The sequence below is a fragment of the Osmerus mordax genome, chromosome 8 (genome assembly GCF_038355195.1).
Source record: "Osmerus mordax isolate fOsmMor3 chromosome 8, fOsmMor3.pri, whole genome shotgun sequence".
Taxonomy (NCBI): domain Eukaryota; kingdom Metazoa; phylum Chordata; class Actinopteri; order Osmeriformes; family Osmeridae; genus Osmerus; species Osmerus mordax.
In genome coordinates, this window is record NC_090057.1 from 4,827,771 (window position 1) to 4,855,192 (window position 27,422).

Here is a 27,422-nt window from a genome sequence, read left to right on the forward strand (position 1 = left end):
CTACTCAAAGAATAGGTCAAGGTTTTTAACCAACAAGATAATTATATTATTGAAAATAACATAATAAAAGTGAATAATGAACAGTATATAATTATGACTATATTTTATTATTATGAGAACACTCAATTGTACATCAATGTTAACACAGAATAATAATTCCTTTGTTGAAATACTCAAAACCAGACCAAGTATTTAGTAAAGTTGACAACCTATTAAGCTTTAATCTTGTGAAGTGTCCCGAAGAAGATATTCAGCCTGAAAAAAATATCTCAGTAAACAAAATATCTTGAAAAATCAACACCTCTAACGCAAAACATTTCGAGCGTTCAATAACAAGTTAAAAAAATATGTATAAAAAACAACTACACATTACCAAAAAGTCAACTGGATCATGGGGTTTAGCTTTGCTGCACTCTACCATGCCCTTGGTGAGAGTCGGCATCACATACTGCATCAGGTAGTTCCTCAGTGGGATGGATCGGGCCTCCTGCAGCTCGTATTCCTGCCTTTTCACCTCAGCCACATGCCGGTTCTACAGACATATGCACAACACGCAACACACTGTGAAACCCGGCACACACACGACTGTTCATTTGGGTAAGCATTGGTGAATGCGGGTAGAGGCATAGTTTTTTTTTTCAAATGTGTGTGTTTTGTTTTGTTTTTACTGAGGATTTGTCAAATAGTGGGGTGGACATGGGTCTCACCCATGTATAATGAAACCTACGCCCCCGAATGGGTGGACTATCATATGACCGAAACATTTACAGTCGTTACCCATCTTGAACTGAATCCCAACAACCTATCCCACAACCTTACCCACTCGTCCAGCTGAGCAGTCATTTTAGCAGCTATGGCCGCCTTTCTGCGCTTGTTCTCTGCTGCCTCCAGAGCCGTCGTATGCTGTCTCTCCTTTGCCATCCTCCTGTCCTGCGCCTCCTTCTCCTCCGGGGTGGGCCCGTAGTTCCTGGGTGACCCCACCACCTTCATGATCTTTTCAACGACTGCTGTGTACTCAACGTCTTGTGAATCTTTGACCTCTGAAACATGACATCATTCAGTGTGTATGCATCTGGGACTTTCTCTCTGGTCTTTATACGGTTGAAGATACCAAGTTATCACTTATTGGACATTGTTACAGGGGTTGACACGTGGGCCAAGTGAGACTGATTTTTTACTTGTCAAACAGCTAAATGTACAAAAACATTTGTTTGCCCAGGTTTCAGCGCATCAAGAAACATTTTCTCACTGAACTCCACTCTAAACCAGTCATTACCTATATGCTCTGGGTGAATCTCCAGCTCATCAAAGTAGTTCAGCACAGTTTCGTCCTCCACGTTCATCTCTCTATACTTCTCCAGACGCCGCAGGAACTCATCCCGTCTGTAATGCATCTTCTCCACCAAACTTTCTGGAAGGTTCTGCACTCTCTCTGTCAGAAAGTTGTCTGATGCCTCCAAGGAGAAAACAAACTCTGAAAAACACACAGAGGTTTATAACTGAAACAAAACACTTGTAACTGATGTGAGTTGGTGAAAATCACTCTTGTGAAAACAGTCCACCTGCACCAGCAAACTAAGCCCAGAGTTTCTTCCCTGATCCAAGCTTTGCTCCGTGTATGCATTGTTACTGCTTTTACAAAACAGCATCTTGTGACATCTCAGTGTTTTCCAGTAGATGTTGACTGACCTGGAATTATCTTTTTGTTGTACATGGGAATTTTACTGGTGGGACTGTACATTGATTCCATTTCTTGTTCTGAGAAAAAATAAAATATAATACATCTTATCAGGCAAAGCCAGAGGGCGTCAGATTTGAAAACTCATCGTGTTTTCCGATTTGGTTCTTACCATAGAACAAATCCTTGGCTTGGATATAGGTTTTCGGGTATCCATCAAGAACATACCCTTGGTTTCGGCATTGCTTTGAGTTCAGCTTGTCCCGCAGAATGCGGTTCACATATAAATCCTCCAGACGGCCTAGCAGATGGTAAAACCATAGACAATTAATCATAGGGATAGCTCAAAGTATATGACTGCAGACCAAGAGGTCGCAGGATCAAATCCCCCCTGTGTGTTGCTTTGGATAACACATGAATATTATATAACCAAAATAAATAATCAGAAATCCTACAGTCTAAAAAAGTGGAGACAAGTACACACAATAACATTCATGGAAGGAAAACTCGAATCAAAGGTTGTTTTCTGTGTCAGATATCACACCATCATTTTGAGTCATGTTGTCCTTCAAGGCATTAAGCAGGTCCTGAGTAGAGCTGACAGAGTCTTCAGCCTCACTCTCCAGTCCCACATTCAGTCCATCTTCCTGGATTTAACCAACATACGAAATCAGCATCAACACATCTTAACAGGACATTACTGTTGTTATGCTATCCCCTCAATAAGGAATTTCAATGTGATCAAATTGCATGGCACAACAGTTATTTACATTGGCCAGAAGAGGGCGTGCTTTCCTTTGAAAACCAACACAAAAGAGATGGGATGATATGGGGAGGAGAGTTCTCAGTAAGGACTGACCAGAAAAGCTAGTTTCTCATCGATGATGTCTTTGATCTTAATGTGGTGCAGTTTGTAATGCTTGCACAGTTTCTCTGCGACTGTACTTTTTCCCACTGCTGGTGGCCCCATAAGGCAGATTGTCACTGGCTATAGGGAAACAAGTTAAGAATTATAATGAAATAAACCAAATAATACTATTAAATAATGCCATTCAAATAACTGTGTTGTAAATTGTCATATATAGGTATGCATGTGGAAAACATATCCTCGCCACAATTTAAAACTATGGCACACTTTACTATATTGTAATCCACTCACAAGCAGATGTCTCAGTTTTTTGTATTCTTCCACGACAGCACTAATGTTTTCAACTATTCCTGCCTCTGACACCCAGCGGAGGTTGAAACTCTCTTTAATTAAGGCCGGTTCGATCCGTAGGTTAACACTGAAGTAATCCAGAACTGACGACTGTAAAGTAAGCAGGAAATACCTTATTAAAAACATTTGATGCGCAATTAGCAAGTACTAAGTGATATTATTTTTCTTTCGGAAAATTGACAAACACACTTACAGTCAAAGCCTTGGTGATGTAAGCTTCTTCTTTGGGGACTGTGTTGATTTTGCCAGGTCCCAGTGCATGACTTATAGCCTAATGCAGGGAAAAGTCCACATGTGTTAACTGACATGGAAACAGACGCCAAGCACAACAGAGGAGTCAAAACTATACCTTCACAATATCTTCATATGTGTTGTTGGAGTCATCTACAGCAAGGAAATAGTGCATCTTTGGCTTGTGGTCAATAACATTCTGGATCACCCTTGAGAAATAAACCATTTCAATATAAGGTTTTGTATTGTAACACTGAGAAGAAGCCAACTGCTAATACAGGACACTACAAACCCGGCAAGATCGTTGATATGGACAGTTGGGATAACATTTGTGCCTCGACCAAAAATGGGAACTTTTGCAAACTGTCCTTGCCATGACGCCTTAAGGACAGGAGCAAAACAAAAGCAAGAGGTGAACTCGTGACCACAAAACTGTCTTGATAGCGCCAAATCTATCAGGCGGATAACTAAGATTTACCTTGAAGAAGAAGTGAAACATGTTTTCTCCCATGCCGTACTGAAGACCTGCAGCTACCACATAACAGGTCAACTTCGACTTTTTCTAAACGCAAGAAGAAAAACAGTGATATGAACAATCACCACTTCTTTTTTTGGGTCTGGGTTCTGTTTCTATCATTGCTGTTTATTACCACTTTTCCCAGTTTGAGCAACAGTTTCTCCAGATTGGTGTGCTCCTTGAAGTTCGGGTGAGGCTTCTTCTTACGGTAGTCATCCTCTGTGAAAGGTAATTCTGGGTCATCCTATGGAAAAGAAAAATATAATTTTGACAGGGCAACACAACTGATTGTCCTAAATTGTAATGATTGTCCTAACTTGATAGGAGACTAACCGAAGTGCTCAACGCCCATGTCATCACAGATGACACCAGGATAAACATCTTCTGAGAAGTCCATCCGTCCATCTGTGCATGAATTGCTGTTTGTTTACACAAGTAAACGATATGCATGAGTGAGATGCTGCATTTACAACATGTCAAATGTGTTAGTGAGTTGTTGAGTTGATAAGGGCAAACAGGTTCGTCCTTTACCAGTCAAAGCCCATGTCGCCTCATCAATTAACTCTGGCGTTGCATTTTCTGAGATGTTGTAAACCACAACATCACATTCCAAAAGGCGCAACAACAGCTCTTCCCGATTTGATGACTGCAGATAACAGAATATACATGTTCAGTCTGTTCTGGTTTTGTAAAGTAGAAATGATATTTGCTGGTGAGCGTGCAGTTAGGCTAGCAACTACCTGTACGGTCATAAAATAAGTACAGCTTAACTCACTGAATACTGTTCCAGGGCAAAAGTGTCCTCGTTTCCCTCTTTGGTTCCAACGGTTCCGACGACTTGAAATGTTCCATCTCTAAGTGAAGGCTCCTGAATGGGTTTGTCTTCGTCATCTACAGCTGCGTCGACCTCTTCCAGGGACTGTCCAGCTATGCAGGTTGACAAAAACTATAGCAAGTGTTCAGCTAATTAATAGTTAGAACAAATATCTAGTGCTAACAAGCGACAAACATCAAGAAAATTTTTATTTTACCTTGGCAATATACTTTGATGAATAAGTATCGATATTGTTGACGAAAATACGTTTAGTCCGATGAACTTCTTTCTTTTCTTCAGCCATGTTTCTGGTACTGTTACTAGGGCAAGAGAGAGGACGCCTTCCAGTTGCTAACGTCGATTCAACCAATGAAATGCTTGAAATTGCTTGTATCGCCATTGAGCAACCGCTTGAGGGCAGCATATTTCAGTGAATTTGATACATTTTATTGGCGATTAAAGGCATTTATCATTGAGAAATGTCTGTGGTTCTGAAAAGACTGCACGTGACTCATAAATATAAGCATGCTAAATAGTTTTCATTTTGTTTCCACCCCATCTTATTATTTATCATAATTGTTTGTTTTCTGAAATGTGAGCTAGCAGTGAACTGTACGCTACTGTACAATGACCTGGGTGTTCTGCCCACCGGGTAACTTACATTTAATAAGGCGCTAAGTGTTTTGTTCAATATGAAGTGTTTCTATGATAAATTGTCTCATTAAGAGCCAGGTCAATGATAAATCACATTTAAAGTAGCAAAGGACACTGATGATGAATAACTCTATTAAGGAAGCAATTTTACACGGCAGAAAATGTTTTGTAACACAGGGCAGTTGCATCTGGAAAGACCACGAGCACCAATGGTAAATTAAGTCACCTCAACCTGAAGTCCCAACAAACCAATCTTTAAAACCAGCATAATATTGATGTTTTGATGTTTATATTTAACAGGTAGGCTCATAAATATAGATTAACATGCACATTACTATACGCAAGATCAAGGTCACCAACACAAATGAATGGACAAAGCAGTCTGTCCTCTGAGCAAAACAAAGGCACCAGGACAAAAGTGGTTAATACCGGCATGTGGCAGTACCAGCATTTTGACAAGCTTGTAAGCTTCACCTTAGAAACTCAAGTCAGAGACGGGCAGTACAGAGTCACATGTCAACCAATCACCATTGTGATATAAATAGACCAGTCCCAATCAATTAAATCAATTACAATTAGTTTCAAAAAACTGTACAGATTGTATTTTCTCTTCACTAAACAGCTGTAGCCTAATCATATTGATGGTTATCCCGTTTATTCCCTGATAGAAGGTGGGTTGTATACAGGATTGTCACTTACCCAGTGTAATTAAAACCACCACTGTAAACATCATTGGGTAGCCCTTAAATACAATTTGATTCTGTTTCTTATAAATTATATAGCAAGTCTAAATGTTATCTTTAAATATGAAATATCAGTACAACATTCACAAAATGTCTATAATTACAATGGCCTGAAATCGACTGTACAGCTATGTCTAGTATAAAAATACATAATCAACACTGAACAACAAACAGCACACTCTGAATGGTATATACTGTACTGTACCTAAATGTTTGTTTTCTACACAAAACAGTTGTTGTGAGACCTTTCTGTGAGGTTCGTAAATTGAGATTGTAGGTGCAATCTACAAAAATTTCATGAAAGCACTTAATGGATGCATTCACAAGTCATTTGTAATTTCCATTTACAAGTGCATGTTGACATTGACCCCTTGGCTGGCACGTAGCACTAGCAAACAACATCATTTACGTCATACCCACATTATCCAAATACTGTCCTCTATTGAGTCTCAATTGATCAAATCTGAAAACCTGGGAGTCACTTTGAAAGGAGATCTGCTGAACAACTGTCTTATCCCAAAGATCTTACATGTTATATGGATAACCCGTCATGTTATTTTGCTGTTGCTGATGACTGGGTTTTGTCCACACCAGTAGAGTTTGTCCTCCCCTCTCTTCCTCCTCCACTGGCACAGTAGCAGCATGCGGAAAGTCTTCTGGAAGGTCTTGTTGCAGAGCGCGTAGCACATGGGGTTGATGGTGCTGTTGACGTAGCACAGCCAGTAGCCCAAGTGCCACAGGGAGATGGGGATGCAGTCGGAACAGAAGGTGGAGATCAGCACCATGATGTTGTAGGGCGTCCACGTCAGGATGAAGGTGAGGAGAATGGCACTGAGAGTCTGGGCAGCCTTCTTCTCCTTGATCAGCACCATCCTCTTCCTCTTAGTTATTTGGCTCTTCAGGGTCGGGTCCATGGGTTTGGGGGTGGTTGAAAAGGATTTGCGGACTGGCTGATCAAGTTCTGAGGCACACAGCGGTGGAGTTTTGGTGTCTCTCTTTAATTCTTTTGCCAGGCTGCTCCCTTGTGCTTTGGGTTTAAACTTGTAAGAGATTCCCTTCTTGGTGCTTCCCTTCTTTTCAGGGCTGGAGAAATACCCTTTCTCGTTGTAACCTGCTACCGGCCCCTCCTCTGCCGGCCCTTGCCCTCGACCCGGCCCTTTGAACGACCCCTGAGACGTTGCCGTGGAAACTGGCTGCTCCTCCTCTTCCTCCTCCTCCTCCCCCGACGAGGAGTAGCTGTTGAAGGAGGTGATCTGGTCCACTTTGACCCAGGCATCGTCGGAGCGCGTGGTGGTCTTGGTGGCATTGCTCTGGTTGGAGGAAGACCAGGAGGCTTGGTTCCTGTCTCTGCGCTCGCTGGTGAAGCTGAAGCAGGAGCGGATGGTTGTTTTCGGAGGCTTGGTACCTTCGGGGTTCTCAGAGGACGTGAGGCCCTGGAGTTCTGCCAGATCCCTGGTGCGCCTCTCTGTCTCTTTGTAGATCCGACAGTAAAGAATAGTCATCACCGACACAGGGATGTAGAAAGCGGCGATGGCTGTGCCGAATGTGATCACCGGCTCGGAGAAAAACTGGATCTGGCACTGGTTCGCCGGAACTGTCCTTTTACCAATTAGGTACTGCCAGCACAGGATGGGCGGTGCCCATAGAATGAATGACACCAGCCATGCCAGACCAATCATGATGGCGGCACGTTTCGGGGTCCTTTTGGCCCTGTATGTCAGGGGCCTTGTGATAGAGAAGTACCGGTCAAAGCTGATGACCAACAGATTCATGACGGATGCATTGCTGGCCACATAATCCAATGCTAACCAAAGATCACATGCTAGATTCCCCAGGGCCCAATAACCCATCAGTATGTAGGATGTATACAAGTTCATAGAAAACACCCCGATGATGAGGTCAGCAAAGGCCAGGCTCAGTAGGTAGTAGTTGTTCACAGTCTTCAGCTGGCTGTTCACCTTAAACGACAACATCACAAGCACATTTCCCACCACAGTTATGAGACTCACAATGGCTGAAACTGTTGCTATGGTGATGACCTCCCAAAGACTGTGTGTGATGGGCTGGGAGTACGAAGTGTTGCCTTCAAATGTGGAGTTCTGAAGGCCCTTGATATCCATATTGCTACAGTTTTAGTCCATTACAGTGAGTAATGTTTTAATAGGTATATTTGTGGCCCCATTATGACTGATCATGGATCCCTAAAAAGAAAAAGAAAAAGAGATTAGTAATTCAATATCTACATTATTACAATACATTGTTTTATATTTATTTAATAATTTTATATATAAGTGATTTATTGTTGAACGCAAACACCATATGAAACGGGCACAGTGAAGGAGATCTAGCGCTACACTTTGTTTTCCAGGGGACACTGATAAGTGTAACACCAGTACTTCTCGGTGTTACATTCCAAAACGGCCGACAAGACATATGAGTCATGGAGGGAAAGCCGAGCAGGGGCCGTGGAGGGAGTTGGAGAAGAGGGGGCGGAGGTGGTGGTGGAAATGAAGCTGGAAGTTCAGGTGAACACAGGGGACGAGGAAGAGGTGGATACCGTGGACGAGGCAAAAGAGGTCATTATCGCGGCCGCGGAGGTCCACTGGCTGCCTCGGCTACCCACAGGGTGAGTTGTCAATATAGGTGCTAGCTAGCCAACGGTACTTTTGCGTGCTGCAATACTCATGTGCAGTTAGCGTGAAGGGAACTCTACTACTTGGCTCTTTAAGTCCGTCTGTATTGGCACACAGAGGCTGGTTATGTGTATGTTGACCTGTGTTACTGTTCCCCTGTAGGATTTGGAGCAGCATGACGATAGTAAGAATTTGGAAGAGGAGGAAATAGAGGTGTTCTCTCGGAGAAAGTTGGAATCTAACTGGGATCGATACGAGGAGTCAGAAAAGGAGGCGCTAAATGAAGATGACACGCCCACACAGAGAGGCACAGACTTTCACATCCTCCTGGAATCTGCAGGTACATTCAGACAAATCTCAATCTATCAATGAAGCACAAAGTAGAATATGAAATCGTTTTTCTTGTGGGTGAAGATCTGCTGGCACGTTTACTGAATGAGCCTCCTCCTAAATCCTGCTCCCAAACTTTTAGTCTAGACAGCCCACTACACAAATAAATTAGCTAATTTAGAACTTCCCTTAGTAATTCCCTCTAATTCTCCAATCTATGTCTTTAGTTTTGAATAGTTATGAGAGATGTTTTCCTAGCACAAATTCACCCTGCTACAGTATCCCTAGAGTGGGCTAAACTGGATTCAGGCCTAATTTTCATAAACTGGTTCCTCAACAGGACTATTGATATTCATGAGCTTTATTTGTGTCATCTATTTCTGAGTACATGAGTGCCACAGCCCATTGGTTAGAATGAGAAATTAAAGGCACTTTTTCTTATTTATACAAAAAAAAACTAAATTCTAAACTGACAGAGCAGGCTGTCTGTCTGGTGGTTCAGACAGACAGCCTGAAGTACTAATCCTGCATTCTTACTGTCATTGAGACTAGATAACTAACTTTTTTTATGCATGTTGACTGTATCTAATTAGTGGAATTATTTTGACTTGATATTACAAGTGTTATAGGCGACATGACATGCAGACTATTTAATTGCTTGATAATCACCAGCTGATGACATGCAATACTGACTGTCAGGCTGAAATAGTGCTTCAGCGATTAGCCTGTAGCACCTTTGCTGATGACTAAGACAAACCTATAACTGTTGAGGCCTCCAGAATGCAGTGATTACGACATGGAGAACCTGGATAAGTCAGGGAATGTAAAGTAAAATCCTGATATCTAGGACTAAATGTATTGAAATAAATGAAATCCTAAAGGTATAACTCCTGTAGTCATGGGAATTTGTCAAACAATATACTATGTAATGCTTTACATACACCTACCCACATGCACTCTAGAGCAACACCCGTTTTGAGCTCATTTTTTAAATGTGCATGCTGAGAAAAAAAAACTAAACATGGACATAGAAAGAAGTGTGAAGTCATGGAAATTCATTGGTCAGATGGTGTGGAAACTCATCCCAGACAGATGATAATATTACCAGATGCCTGGTGCCACTGCTGATGCTAAGGCTATCCTGGGACATTTACATTACATTTAGTCATTTAGCAGACGCTCTTGTCCAGAGCGACTTGCAGTAAGTACAGGGACATTCCCCCGAGGCAAGTAGGGTGAAGTGCCTTGCCCAAGGACACAACGCCATTTCGCACGGCCGGGAATCGAACCGACAACCTTCCGATTAATAGCCCAACTCCCTAACCGCTCAGCCATCTGACCCCCACGACATTAAGCCCCAGCTCAGTGCTTTTATAACAGGACTTGGTCTAGCCCGTCCGTACAAAACAGCCTCTCTCCCAGAGCCAGGCAGGTGTCAGAGGTGTTGTTGTGATTTGTTTGACTCTCTTCTCTCGTCTCTCTGTTTTTGCCCACGTTGTCAGCTTAGTCATGCTGGGAAGCGAGAGCCTTCTGCCCTTCACTGGCCACTTAATTGAACGTGGGAGGAGATGTGCTCTGTTGGAGGTATTTTTCTGGGCAATTATGGTATCTATGAAATCAGGAATTGTCTACTGTGCCAACCCGCCCCCCCCGCCCCCCCCCCATTCCCTCCTCTCCCAGCCCCTCTCCCCTTCCCTTCTAGACCACTGCTTGTACCAGCTCTCTGGTTGTTCAGGTGTCACCAAGAGGTTCAAGTGTTTAAGTAGCTCTTGTGTTTGTTTTGTCGAGAGTACAGGGTCAGATCGTGTTGCTTTACTGACTAGGGAGTCAGACACCCAAACTTGTTTTGCTGCCTTTCTATCCAAGCCTCCCTTTTTTAGTATGCTAATTGTGTTTTACTGAGGTTAAACAAAAGTGCCAGATGAGGCTGCATTTCTGGGCAGATCTCTGCTTACCTGACTGTCTGCTCTCAACGTGTTGTAGCCTAGCTAAGTGAGCGGCTGTCTCTTGAGTAGTCTCTTGACTGGGCTATGAGGAAGTGTTGGAGAGGCTCTTTTTTTTGTCCTCATGTTTGCGGTCTCTCACATTTTGAAAATCTGAAAAGATTTACAAAATCTTTCTGTCAGTGTACCCAGCATAAATGTTTCCTCTTTCTACACACCTGGTTCAAATGAATGAGTCATTATCAAGCTCTGACGAAACCTGATAACGACCGTTCATTTGAATCAGGTGTGTTATAACACGGGGCCGGGAATCGAACTGGCAACCTTCAGATTACTAGCCCGATTCCCTAACCGCTCAGCCACCTGACTCCGTATCAGCCACCTGACTTACTATTATTCACTACCATCCACTCTGATGCTGGTTGTTATTGGTAACTCAGACAAAACAGTGGGTCTGTGTGTGCCACGGTAAATGCCATTCCTGAGATTCTCCCTCACACACACAGTAAAAGTTTTCTAGTTGTAGAAACTTGAGCGCAGACTCCCTCAAAAATGTGCGCACACATTTCTTTCCAAGCGATGTTGAATTATTGACACTGATATAGCGTAGGTCAACAATGCCTGCATACTGCTCTGGATAAGAGCGTCTGCTAAATGAGTAAATGTAAATGTACTAAGACAAAATAAAGCAATTTAACCAGGTAACATTTCTCTTTTTTTGTCAAAAAGCCTCTGCACCATCTGTTTGCCATTTCTCCATTCATGCGCCCTGTTTAAAGAGCTTATGCAATGGCAGTTATCTGACGGCGAACTTTTATAATGTGGAAAACAGAACTTGATTTTAATCCTTTAGTATAGCTTATCTGAGAGGCCAGGTTACTGCTTCCGTCAATTTGCACAAGGTTGACTGAGGACATTAATTTGACATAACATCGGAAAGTCTACCATCTACCAAGACGGAAACTTCTCTAGTGAAAAGAATGTTTTCGATTGCGCCATTTCACCAACTGTTCGTCAAAGTAGTCTTAACATGTTTACGGTGTTGTTGATTTGAGTGAATCTCCATTGAGCCACAGCTCGTCTCTGCGTCTAATTAAGGCAGGGAATGGAGGTATGGTGGTGTCAAAGGCTCCATTATTTGTTGGGGTTTGATTGTGGTGTTGCCAGGGGTAACGCACACACCAGTCTCCTCTTGTTCCGGCCTGTTTAGCCTACTGCCTCCCCATCTATCTACGTGTTTAACACAGGATCAATAGACACCCCCGCGGTCAGGGCTTAGCTGCAGCGCTAATGGCCATCTATCAGCGCTCAATCAGAACGAGTTAAAAGGAAATTACATTAAGCTTTCGACGAATTGGATAACTAAGATTGACAATCGCTAGGACATTATTAACTAAGACGAACGACAATTTCGGTGGCTCGCGATGGTAGTTTCCACGGCAATGTTAATGCTTGAGTAGTGAACAACCCTCAGGGTCGACAACTAGCCAAATAGATTGTTAATTCATTAGGGAAATAGAAATCGCAAGTAGCCTATTCCGCCAACTGTAGACCTCCACAGGTGAACATTGCTGAACACCAGCTGGATATTGTCAACCTTTATCGGTCGCTCTTCAGCCCTCCCCCGGAATAAAAAGGGTTTGGATACAGATCCTAAATCCACAAAAGTGCTACACATTACACTTTGATATGGCAAAATAAACACAAATAATTGAATGCGTTGTGCTAGTTTCTCCACAATGTGTAAAGCCACTTGTAATCCTGTCGGTGCTTCCTAACCCCTGGGTAAGACCATCAGGAAGGTCAGACGTCATGTTCTCTCTATCTCTGATCATTTAACAAGTTTATGGAAGACAGTGCAGTTATGATAGAGATGTGATCCCTGGACAGTAGATGGATTTGATAACTCATGACATCAGATTAAACACATACTCACGGCTCCAGCGTCTCCCAGCCCGTATGCTCCCCAGGATCAGAGGGGCTGTCCCAGTCTCCAGGAGCCCGTAGTCTCTACTCCCACAGTCCAGATGGACTCCTTCTCTCCACCCTCCTTCTCTTCTCTTTTGAATGCTTCTCTCTTTCTCTCTCTCGTGCGCTGTCTCTTTCCCCCTGTCCCTCTCTCTCTTTCTCTCTTCTCCCTGTCCCCTAACCCTTTCCAGTCAGGTACAGGTATGCCTCCTCAGCGTCCTTCATCACACACACACGTATTACAGGAGTCAGTCGATGAGGCTGCTTGTCCACCTGTATTGCGGTCCAGAGTCAGGAGAGCAGAGAGGCTCTGGCTGGTCTCTCTTAAACTCCTCCCAAGTTTCCAGATGAAGAGGTCCCCATTCAGAGCTGTGACCTCCTGCTGAGAAGACCAGAGCCGGTCCTCCTGCCAGATGTCTTGTATCCGCAACTGGATCGCACACCCCAACTATGGAGAGTCATGAGTCACTGGCATCCTGCAGAAGGAGAGCTGTGAGGTCCTCTCCCTAGCCTGTGTGTGTAGGGGACTGAGAAGTGTGTCACTGTGGATCAACCCCCTGCTTTTCTCTCGCCGCCCCTCCCTCTCACCCTCCCTCTTTCCCTCCCTCTCTCTTTCCCTCCCTCCCTCTCTCCCTCCTCTCCCTCATTCCTTCCCTCTCACCCTCTCTCTTTCCCTCCCTCTCTCTTTCCCTCCCACTCTCCCTCTCTCCCTCCTCTCCCTCATTCCCTCCCTCTCACCTTCCCTCACCCTCCCCTCTCTCCCTCCCTCGCTCTCTACTGAAGTTTGAGCAGTGTCTGGTTGGCTGAGAAGGACAAGGAGAACAGGCAGGAACAGCTGATGAGCCGCTATGCTGGGGTAGTTGCTGGAGTGTCGGGCTGGACGTGTGTCTGGCTACGACAGTGACTTTGCGGTTGCTTCTGTGGCTGGAAAGCTCTGCAGGGCTAGAGTGGTTCTCCTGTGGTTGACTTCTTCAGAGACTGGCTGGCTGATTCTCCCGTGGCTGACTGACTGCTGTAGTAGCTGCCAGTGCTGCAGCCGTCACTGACAGATGGAGATGTGACTGGATAGAAACTCCCACAGGGCGCAATGGCTGGACACACAGAGCGGCGTGGAGGGGGAACAAGAGGTGGGAGTGGAGGAGGAGTGTGTGCGTGCAGTTGCTTATGATAGTGTTGGTGGACGCACGTTTACGGTGTGTAGGGCTACATCTCCATGCATGTGTGTTTTAGAACAAGTGTGCATGTGACTGTGTTTGTATTGCACTTATTTGTTTATGATGATTGGTTGCAGGAGGTACTGGAGTAGGGCGTGATGTTCCGACAGCCTGACTGGTGATAACGAATAAGGAGTTCATTAATCCCCCAAAGTTCATTTGGTTGTTGCTCACATCAACCTGTTGAGGCCAGGTTGTCAACAATATGGTGATATTCTAGTGTGAGGGTGGCTGGATGCATCAATCTGACATGAAAGAAGACAGGCCTACCGTTATTGACAAGATCCACATCGATTTGACCTAATATGGACACATTGTTTGAAGTGCCATGTTAGTTCCTGTGTCTAGGAAGGTAGCTTCTATTTACTAGTAAGCTTCTTCTGGATGACAGCCAAACCTTCTGCTTTGACCCTTATCGCCTCAGGCTTGTGTGAAGATGCACCTCTTTAAACTCCACCTGGACTAATCATTTATTACACCTTAAGCTTTAGCTTGTCTTTGCTTATATTACCTGCAAAACTGACCTTTTCTGCGTGTTGTATTTGAGATCCTGTTTTAGCACTGTTAACCAGACTGAACTGTTTTTTTACCACGTTGCACTAACCTATCATCAGATTTATGTAATTTTGTAGTTGAGCTGATGTTATTGCTACACTTTGTCGAATGCGAGTACAGACTGTTCCCTGGTACTAACCACTGAAATACTGTGAGAACTATACACTTGGTCCTTGATTACCTGCTATACATACACAGGTGACCTGTTTGAGCAGGCCTGTGGGCCTCTTTCTAGAGCAGAGGATCCTAGGTGTTTGATGCCATATCAGACCCCATACCTAGCAACATCCTCTCAGGCTAAACACTGCCTGGGACACCATGTTGACACAGTGAGCCTATTATAGAATTGCATAACACTGTCACGATGACTGTGAGAAGGGCCATAAGCAGTGATGATGGCTTACGTCTGTTCTTTTGACCGGACTCGGCAACGCAACTCAAACCTTGATTGAGATAACCTGGTTGAAACATTTGGCATTTGAAACGGTCGTTTTGAAACGTTTCAAAACTGCCAAGATGCTTTAAGCTACTGTTGGTGTAAAAACCTGTATTACTGAAAGTGACTTGTCGCTTGTCAACCCTCATTGTGAACAGTGCTGTTATATCCTGACAGCCTTATGTAAGATGTCTGAGGGGGGGATTTGAACCGGCTCTACCCCTCGCTGATCTCCTCAGAACATTGTGGCTCCCTTTAGTCTGGCACACTGGCACAGTATGAGCTAATAAGAGTACTCCATGTTCACTGTGAGACGGTCTCTGAATGTCTTCCTGTGTGTTCCTCTGGTGGGATGCTGGAGAGACGAGACGCAGACAGGCATGTTCTCCTGTCCGTTCAGGAGCCACGGGGCTTGGCTGATTATCATGAGAATGTAATGGAGGATATGAGGGTCATTAGGAGCCCCTGGGGGAGGGTGTGTAATGAGGGAACCAGGCGGGGCTATAGGGCCACTGCTTCTTTGAAGCAGGCTAACACTTCGTCTTCTGTCGCTGGCCTCTGTGACAATGCGGGGTCAGGTGGCTGAGCTGTTAGGGAGTCGGGCTATTAATCAGAAGGTTGTCTGTTCGATTCCCGGCCGTGCAGAATGACGTTGTGTCCTTGGGCAAGGCAATTCACCCTACTTGCCTCGGGGGGAATGTCTCTGTACTTACTGTAAGTCGCTCTGGATAAGAGCGTCTGTTAAATGTAAATGCAAAGACCTATAGACTTCACACTGGGATGCCTTCTATAATTTAACACTTCTGAGAGTGAACTAAAGCATTGAGATCGTATGCCTTTTAAGCACTACAGTATAGGCAGCGTTCAGTAGTATTCTGCATGTGGTGTTGTCATCTTAACTGCATGTGAGCTGTTTGATTACAGTAGGCTAGTTGATATTCCACACAATAGTAGACCTTCCGCTTCCTTACAGGAAGAATGGTTTCCTTTGCTTGATTTGATAAATATGGGTTTAACTTTTAGCTGTTCTGGTTTTAGCATCAACTTGCTGTCTTGAGGCTGGTGTCAGACTGAAATCACGTCTCCCTCCACACAGTGAGAGAGACTCCTGCCCTGTCACTTTAGATACCCTTGGTGGCAAGATGGCTGCCAGGGTAGCAAAAAGCTTGTTGTTGATGATTTCATGTCCTGGAGGAGGGATCTGGGACATTGGAGAGTACCCTAACTGGTGGTGATTAATCCGCCCTGACAAGAACACACCTGGAAGGAGCTTCTGCTTCTCGCTTCTCTTCATGTCCTAACCTGGGCCTTGGGGTTCGGCCCAGTTCAGTTCTGACACCTTCCACAGCTGGGTTCTTCATTGCGTCTTGTTGCTTAGTTTCAGTTAGGACCTGTTAAGATGGCCACCGAATCTGAGGCACAATGAGCAAACATGTTTTCTTAGTAGTCGGAATTCGTTTTTTACCTTGCCTTTCCTCTGGTGGCCTGGGGAAAACTGATGGTTACATGCTTGTCGTTGATTTGCGGTGGCTGTGTGGTCATGGCACCAATCCAAAAGCGTCTTTTTCATGCTTCATTTGACAGTTTGTAAGTGTGAGAGGCTGCGGTAAGCCTACATGGTACGCACACTTGCTGTAGCTGTTTTGTTAGTGTTGGAATGGTGGAACGTACAACCCTTGAGACAACACCACCGTCAAGCTACGTAGCACACACACACACACACAGACACAAACACACACACACTCAGCTGAAGCATCGGAAAAGATAGTTAGTATAGATACTGCTACTTTATAATATATGCTTGGGAGTGGAAATAATTAGGACACGGGTGACCGATCTGCAGCCACACAGCATCTCTGCTCTAGTTATAAATAACAGTAGTTGCGCTGCTGATAATGGTCCATTAAGCTCTTTGCCAGACACGGGTCTCCTAGCATCCCATGGGGCCTGTCACAGTAGCACCCACTCCCAGTCACAGCAATCTACAGATACACAACTCACACTGCTCATTAGCTGGAGCTACCCAAATGTGACGTTTTATTAATCAAATTGGCAATTTGAGGAAACGTGTCACAGTCAGTAAAGGCGTTGTGGAGGCTCTCTCAGTAAACAGCAGAGTTGACGCTAATGGACATTCACAACCTGCCAGCACATTTAGGAGTCTGTATTAACGCTTTCTGCTTCTGTGCTTCCAGTAAACATTGTAACCCTTAATATTAATGTTCCCCAATTTATGATTGCGGATCAATAATATCTTGTGGATCAAAGGCAAAACCCTTTCTTGGTTTTGCATCTTGTTTGGCCTAATTAATCAGTTTTTGCATTAAATGTCCTACCTCTCACAAACCTGTATGGATCTGGTATTGGACGTTTGTCTGCTGCAGGACTAGGAGCAGATTGGGTGATGGGGGATTGAGAGTCTGCAGTGAAGGGAAAGCTATTGACTACAGGGGGGTTGACAAGGTGAGCAGCCTGATCCAATAGAAGCTCTCCTGTAGAGAACAGGATCTAGAATGTTTTTACCTGTGGCGGTTGGCCTGGTTGCATCAAAGGTTCCCTCACACCACGTAAACAAGCTGAGGTTGTATTGGATGGAAAGAGGAAGTTGTTAAAAGTAAGAAGGACCTGGAAACATCTGTTCAGCTTGTCATTTTACATTTACATTTATGCATTTAGCAGACGCTTTTATCCAAAGCGACTTCCAAGAGAGAGTTTTACAAAAGTGCATAGGTCTTCTGATCATAACAACGAGATGGCCCCAAACATTGCGGCTAGCCAAACATGAAGCATACATTGTGAAAACCAAATAAGTCCCTAAGGGAAGAACAATAAGAGCATGTAGTTAGACAAGTTACAATGAAACAGCAAGAACCTCAAAAGTGCAAGAGTGTACCTGTGTAAAAAAGCAAGCAACAATAATATATTTCATGGCGAGTACAATCATTTTAAGACAGTTACAACAGACCAACAAAAACAACAGGTCTCTCAATAAGAGACATCCACTCAATAAGAGTGATCCTGGAGGAAACTATCAGGTCCAGCCAATCATTCCTAAGTGCTGTTGTACTCCCAGAACAAGTGTGTCTTGAGCCTTTTTTTGAAGGTGGGGAGACAGTCAGTGTCCCTGATGGAGGTGGGGAGTTGATTCCACCATTGGGGGGCCAGACAGGAGAAGAGCTTGTCATACTATTCTTTGACCGAGAGAATGTGGGACCTTGTTTTGACCTTATTTTTGTTCTCCAAGCAAACACATTTATCACCTCCTCTGTGAAGGAGCAGTTGCCTTGACCTATATTACCACTTTTACGGGGAGTCTGGCTCAACATGTCTGCCAGTACACCAAAGCTAAGGCTTTTTTGACGTCAGACATGCTCAATGCTGTTCTTCTTTTTTCTAAGAATGGTTATTGTCGAAGCACTAGTTTATTTATTTTTATGTAATCAATTATTTCTAACCTTGCAGTTTCAGCCTTATGCTTGAATGAAAAAGGCACTTAAGTGCTGTACTCTGTATCAACCACTGTGCCTGGTACGTGAAGGTTCTTTAGGTAAATAGTATTTTCTTGTGGTTTCTATTGAATTGACTGTAAGTAGTCAAGCAGGTCTTAAGAGTGACCCACTGTGTTTTCTCAATGTTCTCCCTAAAGCTTTTAGACGAAAACAAACGCCAAAAAAACACTTCATCTGAAACCCTGTGGTCTTTTTCAATTCATGTCACTGTTTTTCAATATAGTATTTTAACAAACATCTATGACATAATCACACACAAGGATGTGGCGAACAAACTATAATTGATGCCACACAGTAGTTACTACACAACCCAATAATGATGGTGTTTTTCTACCACACATATTAGGCTTCAACTATTGACTGCTTTCTTCCAAGATCAATGCTAGGCTAGTGATTATTAATCTAGCTAGCTAATGTCTACTGCTCTCTGCTTCTTGTTAATGGGGACCTCAGCTGTCCCGGCGCTCTCGGATGATGTCCAATCCGACCAGAGGGCTCAGAGATCGGGAACCACAGCTGACGCTAGACCACTCTCATTCTGTTCTGATGAGTTTCTCTTAGCGAAGCTCCCTATAGGACATGCCGAGTTAGGCCCTTAGCGCTGAGGGGAAGGTGACTAATGGGGTCTGTGCTAGAGGACAACAGTTGGTAAAAACACCCTGTTTAACTCGACACTGTGAAGCAGTTTACCTGTTTTGTTTTTAGGTTTTCTACCATATGTTTGGATACGCCTCCACACATTTTCCGTAACACTCCCACAAAAAAAGTGATCTTATTTCTCGAACAACCTTTTGGTGTGTACATTAGCCAACGTGTTCGTAGCTCGGTCGGAATATTCTTGGAAGCGCTCGTAGGCAGTATCCGGCGGTTTATGACCCCAATTTAGGTGAGGCGACGAGACTACACATCTGTGATTAATATGGAGTGGGGGGTGGGAGACGTTGTAGCCACTGTACACTCAACTGGGATGCAGGCCGATAAAAAGAGTTCATTTAGTAAAGCACACAACCGGTTTCCTCTCAAATTGACTGGTTCTTCTCTATGACGGCACACTTACTTACCGCTTATCGGTCACACAAGACATACTTCTCTAGTTAGACGGAGGGATGAGTGTTCCTGTTTATTCATAGTTTACTAATATTAACATTCCTAACCAATTAAAAAAAGTACAAGTGTATATATATAAAAAAAAGAACATTCAGGATAAAGGACAGTTTCACAAAAATCTGTCTTCAGTGTAAACTTGTTTGAAACCTGGTAATTTGATGCAAACAGCCTCATACTGAACGAATACAGTAGCTGCTCTTAATTGTCTCGCATCACCGACTGCCCATTTAAAATTGCAATTAGCACACGATTTATCATTGGCACGGTTTGCAAGTCTTCAAGTTGTAGTGTTAATTGGTTTGGTTACAAGGCGTGACAGCAAACATGTTAGCGATCTACTCTGGGCATAGCTTTAGCAGCCTTACCACCAGTCCATGATGACAATGACCCAACAGGGTGACAAACTGTCAAGGCCACATTGGGATCAAGGGATGGAAAGAGGGTGAAAAAAGGAGCAGCCATGTAGCCCAGACATCAAATTAAACACACATTAGAACTTGCGTCAGGTTACACGTCTTTTACCACACCAAGTGAGCGAATTGAAACGCTTAATTTACAGTTAAACGCACATGACAATGCCACCCATCTCACACGTCAGACATCCCTTTGAAAAGCTAGGCTTCACACTGACAAAGATGACAAGATGACAAATCCTTTTGTACATGTAAAGCTACCCATCTGCAGTCCCAGTTTAGGTGAATATTTGGAGGGGGGGGGGGGTTTAAGGCAATTCAAAGTCAGTTTATGACGACTCCACATGAAGGAATCTTCTAAGCTGAATTCTTTGGAACACTGACAGAGCCTTCTCCCATCGCCCTGGCAGCGGTTGCCATGGTTCTGTCCGTTACAGAGAATTACCTGTATGGCATGTCCTGTCACACATGTCAGGGTGACACTAGTGTCAGCAAATCTACTACTGCTGTCCTTTCAGGTTCAGATTGACGGTGGAGGTGGGAGTAGAGGGGGTTGGAAAGGAGTGGGTTTGGGGTGTGGGTGGAGAAGGGTTGGAGGAGGGGGTGAGGTGGAGAGGGATGAAAGGACTGAAGAGGGGTGGGGGGATGGAAGGGACTCGACAAGGGATGGAGAGACAAGAAAAACAGGATGTACATAGGCTTTGTCAGTCAGTCTGTTCTGCCACCCCCCACTCAAGAGACAGCAAGCTGAGCCCAGGAGCAGCAACGCCCAGACAGGACTGGTAAAGGCCAAGCCCTGGAGGATCAGACTTATCTGACCACCCAGCACACCCCTCCTATCTGACTGCCATTCAGGCTTTGTCTGTTTGACACAAGCCTTTTAAAGGCTGAATCGTTCCTGGTTGACAGGGAAGGCATGGCCGCAGATAAACGCCTCATAGCGCCTGTCTTCTGGAGTGTGTTGCTGTGGAGCAGGGGAGGTCATGTTGACGCCTGCTTCTCCTGGCTTGGAAAACGGATAACCTGTCTGTCCCTCTGTTGGTTCCTGCCTGTCTATCTTTCTGTCTCTCTGACTGTTCCTGTCTCTTACTCTGACTGTTCCTGTTTCTCTCTGACTGTTCCTGTCTGTCTCTGACTGTTCCTGCCTGTCTCTCAGACTGTTCCTGTCTGTCTCTGACTGTTCCTGCCTGTCTCTCTGACTGTTCCTGTCTGTCTCTGACTGTTCCTGCCTGTCTCTGACTGTTCCTGCCTGTCTTTGTCCGTCTATCTGTCTCTGTCCGTCTGTCTGTCCATCCGTGTGGAGGACCGGAGAGTGAGGAGCTGGATTGCAGTCTGGTCTATTCTCTGCTTGCCTTTGAAAACTTGCCTTTGGGTTTTTGCTCAAGAACTGAAACATTTCAAATCATATAATAAAAATAAATAAATATAAATTGGTCATATTAGATATTCAATGGGTTTTTGAATATCGTATTATGATCTGTTGGGCAGGAATGTCTGATTATGTCTCATTTTTCTCTGTATTTCTAAGGGGACTCTTACTCTCAGTTCCGCTTCACTGAGGAGAAGGAGTGGGAGATAGATGCCTTGGCTGTCAATCAGGTAAATCTGCTGTTATCCAAATGTCAAGGCCTCCGTGTGCTTGTCACCCTCCAGTCAGAACATTCTGTCCAACAACCGCTATTTTAGTGGGAGTCAGATGGCTGAGCGGTGAGGGAGTCGGGCTAGTAATCTGGAGGTTGCCAGTTCGATTCCCGGCCGTGTCAATTGACGTTGTGTCCTTGGGCAAGGCACTTCACCCTACTTGCTTCGGGGGGAATGTCCCTGTACTTACTGTAAGTCGCTCTGGATTAGAGCGTCTGCTAAATGACTAAACATTTTCCCTGATTCATATTGTTCTGTGAAGTTGGCAGCCTCTCTTTGATCTTAAAACAGCCTCAGAGCTCCTGTATTCTCTGTTTTAGATGGACAGGATTGTCAAGAGACAAAATAGGAACGACTGCATCTAAAGTCAAATTTAAAACATATTTAAATTGGATTATTCCAATCCATCTTACTTAGATATGTACACCCTGAGTAGGGGTGTGTCTGGTGTGTCTGAGGGGGACTGGAGATCTCCTTCCCCCCTCACTAGTATCTTCTCTCCTCCCTGTTCAGATCGCTTCCATGTTCTTGGACCTCCCAGCACTGGTCCAGTCTCTCCAGGAACTGCCCCTGCACCAGAGACTGAACCTGGACGCAGATCTTGTCCAGGTACGCACCTTAGCTGTGGGCTTCTACTCTCCCTGACGTCTGCAGCTGCTAACCTCCCATCAACCAAGGAGAGTTAAATGCTGGTTCAATAGCTAGGACAATTTGGAAAATCACTAGTACATGTAAAAAAATTAAATTATGTTGTGTTCAGGAGTTAAATAGATGTTGAATAGTTGTTGCCAGTTAAAGACAGTGATGTTTTCATGGCGTTTCAGATATCAACACCAGTAGAGCTGCCCAATATGAGAATGGAACCCAGGCAGGTGAAGCCTCAAACCCCCGCTCCCAAAGGCCTTGGCACAAGCCTGGGACTTTCCTCAGCGATAAGCCCAGCTTCCGGCAATGTTCCCCAGGGTTTGTCCAACACAGTCAAGCCTCAGGCAGAAGATATTGATGAAGAGTTGGACAGACTACTCAGTTTACAAACCCCGGTCTCCGTACCGTCAGAAGCTTTACCAGAGGAGGAGACGAATACCATCCAAGACCAACGTGAGTGCTCAGATGTTCAGGTCACATGTTACATCACGCGAAGTAAATTAGTGGCTATTGTTATCTCAGTCTTCCAAATGAATAGTCAGGTGGCTTAGCGGTTAGGGAATCGGGCTAGTAATCTGAAGGTTGCCAGATCGATTCCCGGCCGTGCAATGACGTTGTGTCCTTGGGCAAGGCACTTCACCCTACTTGGCTCAGGGGAATGTCCCTGTACTTACTTACTGTAAGAGCGCCTGCTAAATGACTAAATGTAAAATGGAATAGGTTGTTATCAGGCTTCTACTGAGATTGATAACGACCCATTCATTTGAATCAGGTGTGGTTGGAAGAGGGAAACATCTAAAACATGCACAGTATGTTACTGTGTATCTTGTGGGCCAATATCTTTACAGTGAAGACAACAGTATTATGTATGGTCATGGCATTGAGTGTTTCTTTGTTTCTTTAGCCATACTTGAAAAGGAGGAGGAGCCTATTGTAGAGGAGGCGTCTGCTTCTTCTAAGCCTGAGCCTGTCAAACAGGAAGTGACAGAGGAGGATCTGGAGGACTGGCTGGACAGCATGATCTCCTAACCTTCAACTTCCATCTGGTCAGCTCAAAGGCTCTGGACCTGGACAGGTCCGGTCCCCACCAAGTTTTTGGGTTTGTGTGGTATAATCAAGTGGGCAGTGTGAGGACCCAGCAGACTGGGGGACAAAGATGGGACTTGTAGTTCCAGTCCAGAACACTGAGATAATGTTAGATTCTTCTGGTGAATGACTGGATACAGTGTTTCTGTCCTTGTGAAGAACTGCACTTATCTAATAGCGGAACAGCAGGCATTTGAGAATGGAGCTGGTTTATTGCATCGGTTACTTTTATTAATTTCCTCCTCCTTGTTTAAAAGAAACAGTTTATCAAAGCTACTACATACATACAAATGGCCATAAAGTAGCATTTACTATCTTACTATTTTAAATGTTCAATAAATAAACCATAGATTTTGATATTGTCGTGGGCTCTCTATTTTCATGTGCAGGCAGGCAGGACACTGCAGCTTGGGAACACAACCAAACTCACATCAACATTTACACAACGATCTTCTACAATTCTTTTTTTTGTTGTATATTCTTTTTTTTTCTTTTTTTACATCAAATGTTTGTATATATATATATATTTTTTTCTTTGTTTTTGTTAAATAAAGCCACAAAACTAAGTCTAGATAATTTAGCTTGTACCGAATCCAGAACTAGAGCACTACTGTGTGTCTGGAGGGACAATAAGGGTTTGCATAGTTTCTCGTAAGGCACATGGGCACTTGATAAAACAGTTACGTCTGGATCAGTCAGGACATTTTGTTAATCTCTCCATCAGAATCACACTAAGTAATAAGGTACATTAGATCAAGTCTCATTCATTTCTCTTAACTCCAGCATCATCACTATCATAACAGTACCACCACCACCACACACTAGTTGGTACTACTTTGGTAATCAATCACAGTAATATAATGGCAATCGTCTTTGTGCATATTCAGACGTTAGCAAGACATTCACTCATGCTGTAACCTTACACATCAACATCACCACATGTAGTGCTGCTGGTTTTGGGGTTAAGCAAGTGACAAAGGCAATGTGAAGTAGAATCAAAAGATCCGTTTTGCATCCAAAAACGGACAGACGAGGTGTCGTTAGGCAGGTCGCCGGGTTCTGTTCGGTGACGAGGACTGGGTGCGGATGGACGTGTCCAGCCCGTCATCCATGTTCAGTGTCTCGGCTCTCAGTAACAGCTGACGGTGCATATTAATGGTAAGATCACACACAGTCAACAACAGCAGGGTAAAGGTCCCGCTAGTGATTCAGGCTCTATTAGACGTCGTGTGAGTTGGGAGTCAGTCTTTTTTAGATGGTAGGTAGGGATGGTAGGTAGGGATGGTAGGTAGGGATGGTAGGTAGGGATGGTAGGTAGGGATGGTAGGGTGTTGGCTAGGGGAAGTGGTGTCCTCTCTAGCCAAGCTGGTCCTCGTACTGCTTGCGGAAACAGTCTCCGGCAGGGAAGAAGTCCCAGCATCTCTCCTGGTACATCTTCCACACAAACGACTCCTGAGAGGGACGACAGTACGAAGGAGGGGATGTTACAAGCCGCCACGCTTGCTCACATCCGCTTCCTCCAGTAAACCATCTTTTGACCCAACAGTCAATTCTGGAGTTATTAGATCCCTCAAATTGTATTTGTAAAGACCTTTTACGAGCAGCGGAACAGAGGGCTGCACATCGGTCCATAGATGAGATGTTACTTACCTGACCGGTGTGTTCTGTCTCATCCTTGTTGATGATGTACATGAGGAAGAACCTGAGGGAGAGACGTACACATGACTATTAAGTACAAGAGACACCAAGACAGCCCTTGGAACGTGGAATGTTTCTAGAACGCGTGGAAAGGATGTTCTATCACATCCTGGGTGTTCTGGGACCAGGCTGACTGGACTCACAGGTAGTTGGCCAGGTTGTGCTCTTGTAAGGTGTGGGTCTCAAAGCCGTGGGGTATTCTGTCAAAGTAGTCATTCCCAATGCCACAGATGAAGCACTTGGTCTAAAAAGAGAACCAATGTCAGTATTTCAAACTTTTAAATGTATTCTGTATAACAGTTTTTACATGTATTGTATAACATACAAAGTAGGAAACACGTAATTACCTCCATGTCCTCCTTCACCTGCTCCTGCTGGTCTCTCAACTCTCCGAATGCATCAATGATCAAACCTGAGGAACAACATCATCAGGAGATGTCAGCAGTATTGAACACACATCCTCTACATAACACCAGGGAAACACAAGCTGCCTTGAAGTGCACACTCACAGGCCTCTGACATGACACGGAAATAACTATACAATCAAACCAACTACCTAACTATAGGTTGAAGAAATATGTAATAAACACTAAAACCGCTTGAAAAATATGAATACAACTAGAGACTTCCATCCAGCTCCTGTACAGTTCACAGTGCCCTCTCCAGTCAGAGTGGAAGGTCAGAGGTCACCCACCCTGGATGATCGCCAACAAGATGACAATGACGAAGAAGAAGAAAGTGATGTCGAAAATGATGCGCCACAGTTCGTAGGGGTCCCCTGCAGGGTCTATGATTTCATCCCCGATGCCTCCACCCGCTCTCACGCCAACGTACATGTGGAAGAGATAGCACTGCGGAGGACAGAGGAATGTTTGGGTCGGTTTCATTATTATTCTTTTTCGATGGCAAAATTATAATATAAATGAAATTAAAAAATACCACACAAGAGGGAGTGTCTCTCCATACTTATACACTAAGACTTATTACAATACAAATGTAACAATACAGAGAATACATGTATTTGTATAGATGTGTTTTTTTTAATAGTTATTGTATTGATTTTTTTATACTTATTTTATACTTCACAACTGTAAGGTGTTTTTAAAAAGGATATGTTGAAACACAGTAAAAGGAGTTTTTGGGACATACAGTCATCATGTCGTTACACTTCATATCCGGATCATCCTCGTCCTCGCTCTTGTTGTAGAACTTGCGGAAGAAGTTGAAGGCCACCACAGTGTAGAGGTAGACCACCACGGCCAGCAGGCCCACCGTCAGCATCAGCTGCAGAGACACACCAGAACGTTACTCTGCATGGTGTACCAACACAACTTGTGTGGATAGTAATAACCACATCGCCCTCTGCAGGCAGGAGATGGGAACATGCCTGTTTCCCGTTGTGGGTGACCGAGGACAGAATGGTGCGGAGGGTCTTGACGCCCATGGCGATGTCCAGGAGATGAACGGCAAAGAAGAAGTTGTTGAAGTGGCCCAAGATGGACATGACGGTGTACCAGATCAGATAGAGGAAGGACTGAAGGGACAGGTGGAGAACAGTGTGAGGTGACGTCTTGATGTCATCTTATTATTGAAGCTCAGGGCCGAGGCAGCGTGGAGTCACACTTACATTGTCGGTCAGCACTACTCCCATCTTCCAGATGTGGTACTTGGTATCGATGGAGCTCAACCTGAATGTGGCAGAACAGAGGGCGAGATCACGCTGACCATCTGGGGATGACACATCCTGTCTCTCTAGTGCACACATGTCAAACCTATGGCCCGTGGGAAGCTTTCCTCAAGAATGCCAATATGATTTTAAGAGAATGTGTTTTCTTTTAAATCACGTTCACTCATTCTGCGTTCAGTGCGCTTCCTTACGTGCTTCAGCAACATGATTCGCAGACACATCGGATCTCTATTGGTTAGTGGGTTAGCTGTCAAAGATGGCCACCAAGGTGCTGTCAGAGGCTAACAGACTGCTCTGGAGCCCCGGTGGAGGACAGTGACTCACCAGGACACGAGCGAAGCCTCCCTCGCCACCGTCTCCTCCGTGGGGTCGAAGTCCAGAGCGCTCTTATCCAGTCCCAGCAGCTCTGCGATCCTCTCCGCTCCGTACAGATCACCATACTTGTTAATCACCTACGCAGAGGAGGAGGATATGGTTGGGTGGTTATGTCGATTCCTGTTGGCACAGCTCTCTGCCTGATGTTTGGCGCAGTGCAGAGGGTTCTCACGAGATCGATCCACCTACCTTACGTTTCACAAACTTGTCCCAGTAGTTGTTGGGGAAAGATCTACAGAATAAAAAGTGTACAATTGGTGACGTCAGAAAAATGCATGAATAGAGATCTACAAGTAGTATAGATGCATTTGAGGGCTCTAGGTTGG

The 27,422-nt window shown here is 44.4% G+C and overlaps 4 protein-coding genes across 5 annotated transcripts in view; 1 reads left to right on the plus strand and 3 right to left on the minus strand.

Moving 5' to 3' along the window:
- Nucleotides 1-158: 158 nt before the first annotated feature.
- LOC136947756 (adenylate kinase 7-like) lies at nucleotides 159-4,763 on the minus strand. The gene is made up of 18 exons (XM_067241930.1): nucleotides 4,677-4,763; nucleotides 4,421-4,591; nucleotides 4,177-4,291; nucleotides 3,979-4,064; nucleotides 3,779-3,889; nucleotides 3,607-3,690; nucleotides 3,421-3,509; nucleotides 3,247-3,337; nucleotides 3,091-3,168; nucleotides 2,838-2,987; nucleotides 2,538-2,666; nucleotides 2,223-2,325; nucleotides 1,851-1,979; nucleotides 1,690-1,758; nucleotides 1,277-1,474; nucleotides 820-1,022; nucleotides 374-532; nucleotides 159-255 (listed from the first exon to the last, which is right to left on the minus strand). Exons 1-18 carry the CDS (start codon nucleotides 4,761-4,763, stop codon nucleotides 220-222), a joined length of 2,088 nt encoding a protein of 695 aa, XP_067098031.1. The 3' UTR covers nucleotides 159-219.
- A 1,641-nt stretch (nucleotides 4,764-6,404) lies between these two features.
- LOC136947244 (muscarinic acetylcholine receptor M5-like) lies at nucleotides 6,405-7,976 on the minus strand. The gene has a single exon (XM_067241185.1). It carries the CDS (start codon nucleotides 7,974-7,976, stop codon nucleotides 6,405-6,407), a length of 1,572 nt encoding a protein of 523 aa, XP_067097286.1.
- A 320-nt stretch (nucleotides 7,977-8,296) lies between these two features.
- aven (apoptosis, caspase activation inhibitor) lies at nucleotides 8,297-23,647 on the plus strand. Its single transcript, XM_067241186.1, has 6 exons — nucleotides 8,297-8,482; nucleotides 8,652-8,829; nucleotides 21,493-21,563; nucleotides 22,119-22,214; nucleotides 22,430-22,703; nucleotides 23,155-23,647. The coding sequence occupies exons 1-6, from the start codon at nucleotides 8,297-8,299 to the stop codon at nucleotides 23,277-23,279; spliced, it is 930 nt and encodes a 309-aa protein (XP_067097287.1). The 3' UTR covers nucleotides 23,280-23,647.
- ryr3 (ryanodine receptor 3) overlaps nucleotides 23,546-27,422 on the minus strand; it is a 73,113-nt gene continuing 69,236 nt past the window's right edge. For both annotated transcript variants that reach the window (XM_067241184.1, XM_067241183.1), the window contains 10 exons: nucleotides 27,286-27,328; nucleotides 27,046-27,173; nucleotides 26,662-26,722; nucleotides 26,422-26,568; nucleotides 26,184-26,318; nucleotides 25,729-25,885; nucleotides 25,382-25,446; nucleotides 25,178-25,278; nucleotides 24,987-25,038; nucleotides 23,546-24,788 (listed from right to left, as the gene is read on the minus strand). In XM_067241184.1, the coding sequence (XP_067097285.1) occupies nucleotides 24,693-24,788; nucleotides 24,987-25,038; nucleotides 25,178-25,278; nucleotides 25,382-25,446; nucleotides 25,729-25,885; nucleotides 26,184-26,318; nucleotides 26,422-26,568; nucleotides 26,662-26,722; nucleotides 27,046-27,173; nucleotides 27,286-27,328 (985 nt within the window). In that variant the 3' untranslated portion in view covers nucleotides 23,546-24,692. The remainder of the gene's footprint in view (nucleotides 24,789-24,986; nucleotides 25,039-25,177; nucleotides 25,279-25,381; nucleotides 25,447-25,728; nucleotides 25,886-26,183; nucleotides 26,319-26,421; nucleotides 26,569-26,661; nucleotides 26,723-27,045; nucleotides 27,174-27,285; nucleotides 27,329-27,422) is intronic.

Coding starts and splice junctions, on each gene's coding strand:
- LOC136947756 (XM_067241930.1), bottom strand. CDS start 4,763: ATGGCTGAAGAAAAGAAAGAAGTTCATCGGACTAAACGTATTTTCGTC. Junction 2,988..3,090: donor ACATCACCAAGGCTTTGACT/GTAAGTGTGTTT, acceptor CTTACTTTACAG/TCGTCAGTTCTGGATTACTT. Junction 2,667..2,837: donor AAAAACTGAGACATCTGCTT/GTGAGTGGATTA, acceptor GTTTCCCTATAG/CCAGTGACAATCTGCCTTAT.
- LOC136947244 (XM_067241185.1), bottom strand. CDS start 7,976: ATGGATATCAAGGGCCTTCAGAACTCCACATTTGAAGGCAACACTTCG.
- aven (XM_067241186.1), top strand. CDS start 8,297: ATGGAGGGAAAGCCGAGCAGGGGCCGTGGAGGGAGTTGGAGAAGAGGG. Junction 8,483..8,651: donor CTGCCTCGGCTACCCACAGG/GTGAGTTGTCAA, acceptor GTTCCCCTGTAG/GATTTGGAGCAGCATGACGA. Junction 22,215..22,429: donor TGGACGCAGATCTTGTCCAG/GTACGCACCTTA, acceptor ATGGCGTTTCAG/ATATCAACACCAGTAGAGCT.